The sequence below is a fragment of the Octopus bimaculoides genome, chromosome 1 (assembly GCF_046866305.1).
Source record: "Octopus bimaculoides isolate indiv1 chromosome 1, ASM4686630v1, whole genome shotgun sequence".
In the NCBI taxonomy this organism is placed as follows: domain Eukaryota; kingdom Metazoa; phylum Mollusca; class Cephalopoda; order Octopoda; family Octopodidae; genus Octopus; species Octopus bimaculoides.
Window position 1 is genome coordinate 169,948,392 of NC_142928.1, and position 12,963 is coordinate 169,961,354.

The 12,963-nt window shown below is 33.7% G+C and overlaps 1 protein-coding gene across 12 annotated transcripts in view; it reads left to right on the forward strand.

The window, feature by feature from the left end:
- Window positions 1-10,032, forward strand: part of LOC106883223 (uncharacterized) — a 52,013-nt gene extending 41,981 nt beyond the window's left edge. For all 12 annotated transcript variants that reach the window (XM_014934169.3, XM_089362647.1, XM_089362636.1 and 9 more), the window contains one exon: window positions 50-10,032. In XM_014934169.3, the coding sequence (XP_014789655.1) occupies window positions 50-1,959 (1,910 nt within the window). In that variant the 3' untranslated portion in view covers window positions 1,960-10,032. The remainder of the gene's footprint in view (window positions 1-49) is intronic.
- Window positions 10,033-12,963: the final 2,931 nt, after the last annotated feature.

Here is a 12,963-nt window from a genome sequence, read left to right on the forward strand (position 1 = left end):
TTGATTGTTTCCATTGATAGAATAAAACAAAATATGTTTTTTGTTTCAGGTTTGGGTGAAGCTAAATTGTATGCCACTCAGTTGTGGCGTCAGTACAGTGAGCTGTATGATGTCCATCGGGCGCGTATTGGCAACAGCAATTCAAGGGCTTCTCTTGAAAAGCATCATTCACTCGATGGGTCTTCTCGTGACACAAAAGCTATTCATATCAGTTCAGGCTCAGCAATCAGTAGCTCAGCTGCCTCACTTCTCCCCCTTAGTGGCAGCCCAGACTCATTGATCCCTCCATTTAGACGTGAAGACGACAAACTACTCAGCCTCCATCTTGCTTCAATGGATGAATCAAACAACCATCATTTAAATGAGTTTCCAAGTTCATCCAGTCTGAACATCAGTCCTCTTATAAAAGTAGAACGGGAAGAAAAATTTGAATCCTCCTCAACAACCATCAGCAGCGAGACAAATTGGTCTGTTGACAATAACAAAGTAAGCTCTTCTCACAACACACCTGTTTTTCCATCTGTTGACCAGATGGAACTCAGCATTTTAGAAAGAGTTGATGTTTTACTGCGAAGAAGACGGAAAGATTTCTTTCTCGGTTATACTGAGGACCAGTTACGAAACTTGAGCCCTTTTGAACGTCCACTGACCACAGTTACTGAAAAAGAATACCAAGAATACCTCTTCAGCGATGAAGGACAATTAACTTCTGCTCTTGCCACAGTTTTTGATCTCACTGAACCTTGGGCTTTCCGTTTTAAAAAGATGCTTCATTTAAGTCCCGAGGAAGGTGGTTTTGCAACTTGGCCCGATGTTAAACAAGAACTTTATGTGCTATTGCAAAACCATTTAAGTGGCAATAGTAATTCTCAAGAGTCTGTAGTACCGTCAATGCTTGATGGTTCCCATGGTACAATGCCATCTTTATCTTTAGACAGTGACCTTCCAAGTACATCAGGTTTGGTTGAAAGGGCCAGTGAAAATATTGATTTTACCAATACAAGTTCTAGCATGCTGTTGGGTAAGGATTCACTAAAAGAATCAACAATATCACTGTTTAGTTCTGGCATTTTAAATGGAAGATTAACGAGCCAGAAGAAATCTCCTGATTCTTCCGACAGAACAGTTATATCCCAAGCATCTCCTTCTGCCCCTGAAACCACTGAAGATGCCATCACTATAGATGATGATACTAATTCTGAAGATAATTTTGCTGCTGGTAACCAATCTCAAATGAAAAGTCCACCTGTCTCTTCTAATGGTCCCAGCATTGACAATATCTGGAGCACCAACAATAGTAGTTCTAATGATCACAGAAGGGCTGCAAACCATCTTCAACAGCAGTTTTTATCTGATTCTAGTGTTAGTATTACTTCGTCCATTGAAAGAAGTGGTCACTCTGTTACTGCTGTATCATCCAGTTTATCTGCGATGGCAACACCCAATCGCTTTGGTTCACCACTTGGTAAAGTCAGCAATCGTATTTCTTTAGATTTAGCTTCATTTGGTCGTAACCAAGGAAACTCAGAACAACTGGAATGTTCTACTATGGAGCCTAGGAATTCTCGTGTTGTACCCCGTTTTAGTTCACAGTCAGCAATTACAATGGACACAGGTAGTGTAGAAGTCCCTACAGTGAAGACCAGTAATCGTAGTAACCCTTCTAGACTGGTTGTTGCTGGTTCTAATTCTCTTTACACAAATAATAATTCTAGTAGTAAATCTCTGGTATCAAAACTTTGGTCTCTCAGAGATAAGTTAGCTGAACGCTGTCGTGATGATCCAGCTGTTAGCTGGCATGATAAATTAAGACCTCATTTGAAACTTATCCGATCACAATTAGGTGAGACTTACACTCTCCCGAATTCTGTGCATGAAAGTATTGCTGATCTTTTCCTTGTTACATTGCAGCTTGAGCTGCTTGACAAACAAACATCAGGATTCAGTGAAATGTCTTAATTATTAAAAGTAATTAAAAATGACAAAAACCCAATTTGACTGAACTGTCCTTTTTAAACCTTCAAATATATGGAAACACTTGTTTCTTAAATATTTAAAAAGACTATAACAAAATATTGATAACCGTTTATAACTACCTTAGTCTAATTTTAACCCTTAGGCTTACAAATATTTTGAATGAATTGTTTCTTATTAAAGTGAAAAGTTTTTAAAAACCAAAACAAAAAAAAAACACATAAAACGGAAAACTATTGTTTCCATATTTCCCTTCCGTTCCCATATATACACCAATCATTTGGTACCAAATTGACTGATCAATCATTGCTGTTAATTTCTCAGTCTGTTTCAGACAACTGAAAATAACCGGTACACTTCTAAGTGTTCTTACTATTCCTGAATATATTTTCAATTTCACCATTTATTTTACTGACATCTTCAATATTGTGTTTTACCAAAGGACATGTTGAGTCATTTCACCCATCATTTACTGAAATATATTCAGTTGCTTTTTTTTTTTTCATTATTTCTTTGGTTTTGATGTTAGAAGAATGTGTGTATGGTTTTTTTTTTGTTTTTGTTTTTACAAGGGTCAGAGACCCATATATATATATATACACAAAATGCTTATCAGTTGTAGTCATTTTTTATAATTATTCCACTGTGCCAGTAATTTATTTATAAATGCAATTATAAAATAACATTATATTTCATTATCTGTGACCAAAGCTGTTTTGTAACCAGGCTGAACAAAACCAAGTATAACTTGGGAAATTTGTGTTTCAAAATCATAGAACGTCAATAATTTACTGAATATTGTAAACTATTGCAATTAAGGAAAACTCACACCAAACATGCATACATATTCATCCCTCCATCAATCCATCCATCCAAAGAAAATAATATATCTGTTGAAATATAAGTTGTTTCATATTTCATATGCTTTAATCTAAAATAGCAGTTTAAAAAATGTTACAATACACCAATATTTTTAAAATATGCTTCTGTTTTGTTATCAATTTTTAGTTTAAGAATTGTCTCAACAATTTTTTCTTCTTCTAATCTTTTCCAAGCTCTTCTGTAATCATTTTAAAGTTTATGTTGTGTATTTTAACAAAAACAGTAATAATAATAAGGTATGGCTGAATGATTAAACAGTTCACATCTCCACAATATAGCTTTGGATTCAGTTCCACTGACACCATGAGCAAGTGTCTTCTATAGTCCTGGGCCAACTATTGCCTTGTGAGGGAATTTGGTTGATGGAATCTGAAAGGAGCCCATCACATGTGATTGTGTTTGTGTGTGTATAAATGTTTATAAAACTATGCTAAGCTGATGGCACTGTTTGCGGCTTAGCTACAAATAACAGTCATCATTTGTGTTTGGACTGTAACTAGTGTAGGTTGTTGATGTTTCTTGTTAACAAATCATCTGCCAGCTCTGTGCTTTTGGATTCCTCTGGAATAAAAATCCCTTACTTGAAAAACGGGTAAGGTTCGGTGAGAGGAAGTACATCCAGCTATAAAAATCTTGTGTCAAATTCAGCCCCGTCTAAACCGTGCTAGCATGGAGAAATAGACGTTAAATGAAACAAAATGATGATATTAATATTTGTAATTATAACAACAAATTGGTTTTTGTTGGATGGGAGGTATAGCTATATATCCATTAAATAGTGCCTTAAGCATTTTTGGATCTTTGTAAAAAAAAAAAAAACTAAACAATATAATTGTATTATATTGATAATAATAACTCTACAGTTTATATGATAAATTATTTTTACACTGGGTTTACATAATGTCAGATTCTAAAGTGAACTTGAAAGAAAGAGACAAAATTATTTCTGACAATGTGTTTTTGCCTTTGTTTCAAATTTTTATTGAAATATGACTTGTTTAAATCTGTTTTTTATTATTAACAAACCAGAAATTATTTTCTAATGTTGATGTTTACAGGTTTAATTCTTTCACAATCATATTTCTAATGAAATACACTGTTTGGTGATGCATTTCACTTAATTTTGGAAATAATCAAGAATTTTGAGGGATATAAGTAAAATAACTGATTTTTTTCATTATTAAGCTGGTGTTTGGAACATAAGTTAAAATATTCCTAGACATAATTATGACAGAAGGTTTTAATTTAAATGTGAACACTTTAAACCAGGAGGTTTTTCAGTCCTGAAACCGGAGATGGTTTCAGGCGAGATGTCAAAAAGAATTCATTAAAAATTATGCTATCTTTTGCCAACAGAAAATTTTAACATAAAAACATTCTGAAATGAGTTGGCAGCATTCTTCTTTTTTCATTTTTTTTTTTTTTTTTTTTTCTAAATTTTATTTCAGCAAAAACAGAATAGTGTTTGCATTAGAAAACCCATAGAAATGAATTAAAAATGAAACCAAAAAGAGAAAGTGTTTCTTTAAAAAAACATTCTTTTCACACATAAACCCCATTCCTAAATTTCTACAAACTTTTCATTAAAGACTTTAATTTTATACTGTAATGAGTTATACTCTCTACTTTCCAACATTTTATCTCTTTTATTAATTCCCATTTTAGCAGGGATTTGATCATTCTAAAAATTGAGACATTTTGCAAGAATGTTGTAATTTATCTTTAGATTGGTCCTGATTGAGCAAACTTTTGATCAAAGGTGTTCCACACATGACCTTTCTGTTTATTTTTATTCTAGACATAATCAGGTCAGTGGTTTTCAAACTGACAAATGTTAGGCTTCCCTCCTTCCAAAACTATTACTGGTGTTTTTGCCCCAATCCTTATTAATGAAATTATAAAATAGTTTACATCTATACAATTCTTCTGTCATCATCATGGCTTTGATCAAGTTTGAAAAGTTTAAAAAAAAACAAAAAAAAACCACCCTATTTTATTAAAAGTAGCAATTTGTCTGACTTTTTTCAATCTTCACAAAACTCTCCTCATGTAGCCACCCCTGGGCTACATTATCTCATGTATCCTATATTTTTAGAACAGTAAGGTGTGAGTTGAAGGAGATTTAATTGCTACTTCTAGCAGGTCAAGTCACCATGCAGAGGTTCTTTAAGAATTGTTAGTTTGTGTTTCATTCCAGGAACCCATCTTAACACCTTGGCATTCAGATTATTCTATCAAATGTAATACTTATTTAGTCATTGTTTTGAATTAATCATGTATTATCTCATAGCTTCGAGATTTCAATGGTGTAATTGTTTATTTTTAAAATTACATTGGTAGGTGTGAGGCTGAATCTGACCAATTTGCACTTAAAACAGGAAACCTATTTTGGCCAGACGTGGCCAATATAAATACTAAAGTGTTAAATTCCAATTGTTTTCCGTTATATTCAAGCAAAGTTGTGTGTCTTGCCTATGGACACCCTATAAATAATTGTGCCAAGTGTTTGACTTGCAGTATATGGATCAACAGCTCTGTACTTTAAACTATTTGAACCCCAAAAGTAAGAAATATGTAAACAGTATGAATATGGGAAAGTAAAGGTGGTGTGTGATGTAAGTAATACAGGAATGTATAACACATTCCTGTATTGTTTGAAGCTCAGGATTCATTTTGTTACAACCATCAGTTTCTCTCCGTGTGTTGATCTTTCATTTGGTAAGATGAATCATTGTTTTGTTGCTTGAAGGACTGATTGCATGTAACTTTAAACTTTTGTAGGGACGCAGTATTTCATTATGCAGCCATAATATACTGTAAAGTATATTAAACATTTTTATAAGTCAATACTGTGTTAATGCGCTTAGGAATCCGGAGTAGAGGCAAACCCAGGAAGACATGGGATGAGGTGGTCAAGCATATACTTCGAACATTGGGCCTCACAGAATCAATGACGAAAGACCGAGACCTCTGGAGACATGCTGTGACTGTGAAGACCCGGCAAATTAAGTGAGTTCATGGCTGTATCTTACACCAGTTTTGCATAACCAGCCCCAGCCCATTCAAAAGTACCTTGGATCATAGGACGACCTGCTGTGTTTGAGGAGACCTATTGAGTCAAGTACATCAACATCAACATGAAAATCAAATGGAAATTGTAGTTGTGATACCTGTGCCGGTGGCACGTAAAAAAGCACCATCCAAACGTGGCTGATGCCAGTGCCGCCTTGACTGGCTTCCGTGCTGGTGGTATGTAAAAAGCACCCGCTACACTCATGGAGTGGTTGGCATTAGGAAGGGCATCCAGCTGTAGAAACACTGCCAGATCAGACTGGATCCTGGTACAGCCTCCTGGCTCCCCAGACCCCAGTCGAACCATCCAACCCATGCTAGCATGGAAAATGGACGTTAAATGATGATGATGATGATGATTCTATAGAAATGATAGCCAGGACTAATTTTTGTTACAGCATTTCATATCCGAGATGTCAGATACAAACAAATAATGAGATCAAAAATGGATGTCTCAGATATGAAATTTCTATAGAATATCTGTAGAGATAACCTTAACTAGTGATTTAAACTCTAGATGATAACTGAATTAAATTAGCAGCTTCAAATGAATAAATAAGCTCTTAGATGTTCTGTGTACTTTTATTCCCGCCTGTTTACACACACAAACAGATAGATTACACATTTAAACACATTAAGTACTTTCTATTCACCATTCCATACACACAGAATTTCTAAGCAGAGTCAGGAAAAAATAAACCTGGTCAATGTTTATTCAAAACTCTTGAAAATTCCTCAATTTCAATGGCAGTGATGGAACACCTGATCTGGTTCAACTATAATTAAAATTTTGCAGATGTATTTAGATTTTGTTGGTATGTGTGTATTTTTTGGAATGGTGGAGCTTGAAACAGATAAAGCTATTAATAACATCTTGTAAATATTGGGTCTAAAAAAACCCCTTAGACTGAAAAGGCCAAAGGCTTCCTTTGGGACTTGAACCCACATCATCTGTAAACATTTTTATGCCTTTGTCAGAGAAGAAAGGGCAATGGCTATGACATTTCTTTTGCAGCCTCTGATAGATATTAGAAAGGGACAAAAAAACTATGAACCATGAATTGATCTTCAGCCCAGAGACCAGGTTCAAATGTTTGTAACAGAATAGGTTCTATTAAAAGTACTCTAGATCAATAAGGTGATGGCAATATATACAATTAAATCTATCAATCATTTTAGACACTAAGGATGATAAAAATGTTATTCCCTACTATTCTGGTTAGTTAGAGTTATATTTAATTTGAAGAACTATAAGCTTTCACTCATTTTTCATTTCTTTTATAATAAAGATTTATTTCTTAGGTAATAAGAAACTTAAAGGAGAGTTGAACAACAGAAAGTCTTCAAATAAGAAACCCACTTCTTGCAAGTGTTACAACCCTTAATTTATTACACTTTAAAGGGGCTGGACTGCGTTCAGGTTATGAATCCTGGATACCCCTCTGCTATCATTTTGTATTACTGTCTGCATCGCAACCCTCTTGGACAGTTAAAGTGCCCTAGGGTCGAGTTCACCCAGGTTCAGTGTAGATCTCAGTTGACTGTAGGGTAAATTTTGTTTTCTGAAATTCACTTCCATTCCTCCTTTACCAGATCCACTTGGAACGCTTCTCAGCCTTAAGAATTCTGGTTCTCTTAAATATTTATTTATAAGAGAAATGGCAAATTGTCATGTTGATGCTCTTTCCTGATGGCATTAATAACATGAAATGTGAAATTGGTTCAACCAGAAATCAAACAAGATTTTGCATGTTAGGGGTCACCAAAGGTGCATTTTAACTGTTATATATATATTCATATTTATTTCAGTGTTATTTTATATTTTTTATTTCAATAAATGTATGTCAAGGAGTCAACATCATTGTGAAATGTGGAAAATGGGGAAATAATTTCATTGTTATATAAAAGAGTTACAATAGCTGAAAAGAAAAAGGTGTTGAGCTGTGAGCTTAGTGTCCATGACTTTATATCCTATTATATGTACTATGATGGTTTAGTGGTGAATTAAACATTTTGTCTGATAGCAGAGCATATAAGAATTGGTGTAGTGAGCTAAATGGAAACTGCAGGTTTACTATGAATAGAATTGTAATAATTTAGGGAGAAATCTGAGCTAAGTTAGTTGATTTATGTTATTTGGTTGAAGATTTGCTTTCTTTTTATTTTATGGCAGATAATGTTTTTATTTTTTCAATTCAGAAGGAAACAAAATTTGAAAGAATCCCTGCTTTGTAATTAATGTAATTTGATTGACAATACATTCACCTGAAGCAGCTTAATTACCTTTTCTTTCTGTCTAAAACCACATAAATTAAATATGTGTGTATGATTTTTACAAGGATAAAATAACACTTACTTTCAAGTTTTACCTTCTTTGGACTCTGGTAAAAGCAACAAAGCTGAAACTTGAAAGTACACGTCAACCTTTTCCTCTACTAAAAGGTGTTGAATGAGTCTTCAATTAATGTACATCCGCTTTTTCAGGGTTTTTTTCTTTTCCACATATAACTATACATAAAAAGAAGCCTCAATTTTCCAAACCCTAATTTTTAATTTAATTAAAAATGTGCTGATCATTTTTTTTTTTCATATTGTTTCATGTTTATATTTTTTTTATTTGACCAACTAATTGCGTTGTAACTTTCAGTTGACAATTTATAAACCCTCGATTGAAATTGTAAAGATTGAAAACATGACCAAGCATTTGGTCAATGCTTATAATGAAATTTAGCTTTACTGAATTTGTAAAAATTTATCCAATTTTGCAATTTATATTCAATTCTTGGCTTAGATTGTTTATAGTTGAAGAAATTTATAACAATATTTATAAAATATCACGAATTGGTTACATCTTACTATGTTCTGGTTAGACATTATAGAAAGATTAATCCTGTAGGAACATAACATGGGGATCAGCTTTTTGATGATGTACTATCTATTTAAATATCTGATGCGCTAGTTTCACCTCATGTTTTCTTTTGCAGATTTCATTTAGTAAAGAACCTAATGGCATGTTTTTTTAAAAATACAATTGTTTTTATCAATGAAATAAGGAGATTGTTTGTGTTGATAGTGCAGACTGATGTGGTATGGTGGGATTAAAGAAATATTTAATTCAATGATTGCTGAGATTACTGGATGATTGTATTGCTATTATTATTTTTAGAATTGCATTTTTTTCATTGTAAAAGAAAAAAATTACTTCAGATTTAGTGACAAACAAAATTTCCCTCTTAGTTTTGTTTCTTTATCTTAAGAAAGCAAGATGTTTGATGTACATAAATAAGACTAGCCTGTTATACAGTAATGTTCTTGTTTGTCTATTATCATTTCCTTAAAGGCAGTCACATCCTTTCATAAGATCGTTCAGCTAAATTGAACCGATTGCACAGCATTTTTGCTTTTATTTATTTTTATCTTGCTGTGTGAACTTGAATAAAGTGCCAAAACTCTCTTGTTTTGATACCGGAATGCTACATATTTGTTCTACAGAGAGATCTAACATTATTCTTTAATCAGTTCTTTTTCTTCATTCTCTCTCGAACCCGACTCCCAATGAATGTCACTTGTTGATGGAGCAAACTCATATGGTATGGTTGGATTAAAGACGGATTTCGAGCAATGGTTTGTTGACATTGCTGGCTGATCAAGTTGATATATTTTATTAGAAATTTTGCTGGAGGGGAAAATATTAAAATAAATAAATGGTTAGAAATGAAATGTAAATATAAGTGCTTGATTCTTTCCAAAATTCCACTGTTCAATTGTGGTAGACATCAATAAAACTTACATTTGTTTTTTTTTTCCTTCCTCTTCATCGGTGATATAATATAGAGAATATTTACTTGAAACTCTGGTTTCCTGTTATTTTTATCAGAATTATATTTTCAGTGATAGTCTCAACATTTTTTTCAGCAGTAAATTCAATATATTTCATATATTTTTAGAGGAAAAAATTCATATTAGTTGCAAAACAACCACAAAATGTATAAAAAGAAATTTTTAATATTTTTAGAATATTGAAACATTCCTCATTTTCTTTGGGTTTTTTTTTTTCCATAACAGACTATTTATTATTCCTATTAATAAATGCAGATTTAATTACCTTCTACTTTTCTATTTTATGTGTGTATGTGTCTCTATTTCTCTCATATTAATAATGAACTGGATGAGTGAGCACTTGACATTGGGAGGGTAGATAATCAATTCTGTTTGGAACTCAATTTCATGCCTAATGAAAACCAATGCCATTTGTGATTTGAATTCTTGTTGAAAAATTATTGACTTTTCATGCTGATGAAAAACCAACGATTTATGTTATTCTCCAAAAACATAACGTAAATTATATATGCACAGTTTTGGCTTCCCAACCCGGCCAAAGCCTTATGAGTAGATGAGTAGATTATGGAAACTGAGAGAAACCTGTTGCATATATTCATGTGTGCATGTTTGTATTACTGTCTCCTTGCTTTGACATTGCATGCTTGGTAAGCAAGTCAGTGGTGTCCTTTGTTTACAATCTTCCAAGACATTGGTCAGGTCTGGAAGCAGGTCAGAGTTGGTGACGGGAAAGACATCCAGCCATAGAAAATCCACTTCAACAAATTCCATGTGACCCATGCAAGCATGGAAAAGTTGCTATTAAATGATGATGACATGTTATAACAGGTTTCACTCATTGTTCTGCTACCATACTGGGGTATCCCCTTTTGAGGATTCATTCAATCATATTGTCTCTCGTTCATATTTTAATTTTAGTGCCTCTTTTATTAAACTGGTAAGTTACAAAGCCTAAAGGGACACAAAATATAATTTAATGTGTGGTGGTTGTTTCTTGAACAAGACTGTTATAATGTAGTCATTTTAAAATGTTTTCAAGGTTTTTGTGCTTAGAATTAATGAATCTGATGTTGGATATATTTGCTTCATGTAGATGATGCCTGTGTGTTTTGTTAGAGGTAAACATCAAATGTGTTCTTATTAGAGAGCAAAAAAAGGTAGCAATCTGGCAGAATTGTTAGCACACTGAGTGAAATGCTGCTAAGCATTTCATCCGTCCATCCTTATGTTGAGTTCAAATTCCATCAAGGAACAACCTTTCATCTTTCCGGGGTTGATAAAATAAGTACCATTTGAGTACTGGAGTCGATGTAATCGACTCACCCATCACCCAAAATTGTTGGCCTTGTGCTAAAATTTGAAATCATTATTAGAGAACAAAGAACAGTGGTGACACAACTGAACTTTGATGCACAATCTTCTGCAGATTTGCCATTGTTTCTTAGCCGGAAACATTTTACATTTTCTTCAGCTAGGAATAAATACCTTTTTTTCTTTTCTCTTTCCTGTAAGATTGAATAAATATTGATACATAATTCTGCTTTGCCTTAGGCCTCAAATTCTCAATGAAGTCAAAGTAGTACTGATATATGAAACAACCATGTTTGAGCCACTTTTACACTTGGCAGAGCCTATCTGTCTCCAGGTCTGACCATAGCCGATTTCTTTCCAGAAAAAAAGAGAAGAATCAACTTCAGTACTTAACTGTTTATTTATTGACTCCACTCAAAATGATTAAAGGCAAAGCTGACCTTAGCAGAATTTAAACTCATAGGACAAAGAGCTGGAATGATCACTACAGTGTAGCCTATCTCTACCAATTGGTTGCCTTTGAACAGTTTTGATTAGTCATACAATTGACTTTCACTCCAGTTTGTGAGATAAATGACTATCTTTTAGTGTGTGTGTGTGTACATGTAGAGTAACAGCTGGCCCTGAGATGATAGACTGTCTTCTGAAAGATTGATAACTTGCAGTGAGTTCATAGGCAAAATAAATTAGTCCACCTGGTTATAAATAGATACTATAAATTACTACTGCTCAGTGTTTAAGTTTTGCACTAAAAAGTGTCATATATAGTGAATGTAAGTGCTTGCACATTGCTTTACATCTATTTTTCCTTGCTTGCATGAATAAGGTGGTTTCAAAGTAATTTTCGTTGTACATTGAATCAAAAAATTTTGCATTAGGATATCCTTTCTTCTACTTTTATTATTCTATTCATATCTAGAATGTCCCAGTATTTTATCCCAGAAAGGATAAATGAATTTGACCAGATTTGAACACATTTCCAGTATTAACCATTCAATTGTGAAAGGAGGGGTAGCATCACTTGTTTTGAAATTGTTGCTGTATACAAAGCCAATATCATAATAGCAATGATATATGCACAGGAGTTGGACAAAATAATGGAAACACCTTAAAATTTCAAACAAATTTATTTTAATATGGCATAGGACTGCCTTTGGCAGTAATTGCAGCTTGAATTCTATGAGGTATGGACTCATACAAAGTTTGAATTGTTTCAGTCTCCAGTTCTTGATGGTGGAGGATATTGACTCCTTACTTGTTTTTCTAAAATGCACCGTAAATGTTCAATAATAGTGAGATCTGGGGATGTTCAACTTCACTAGAATGTTCCTTGTGCCATTCAGTAACAACTTTAGCTGTGTGAATTGGTGCATTATTATCCTGAAAGATTGCATTTCCCTCTGGAAACAGTTCTGCAACCATAGGATGAATTTGATCAGATAAAATGCTTAAATAGTCTTGACTATTAATTCTGCCATGAAGGGAAACCATTGGGCCAGCAGATTTCCAAGATATAGCCCCCCCAGATCATCACAGATTCTCCTCCATGTTTAACAGTTGGAAGAAGACAGTCTGGGTCAAATGCTTTTGACTGTCTCCACACGTATACTCGGCCGGTGGTCGGAAATAAAGTAAAGGATGACATTCTTCCACTGCTCTAGGGACCAATGCTGTTGGTTTTTACTCCACTCTAAATGCTTTGCAATGTTTGTTTTTGAAAGTAGTGCTTTTCTAATTGCAGCCCTCCCATGAAATCTGGCTTTGTGCAGCTCCTGGCAAACAGTTTTTGTGGAAATTGGATTCTTGAGGTGGTCATTAAGCTCTGCAGTAATTTTGAGAGCTGTACTTTTGTGATCCTTTCTAACAATTCGCATAAGAGTCTGA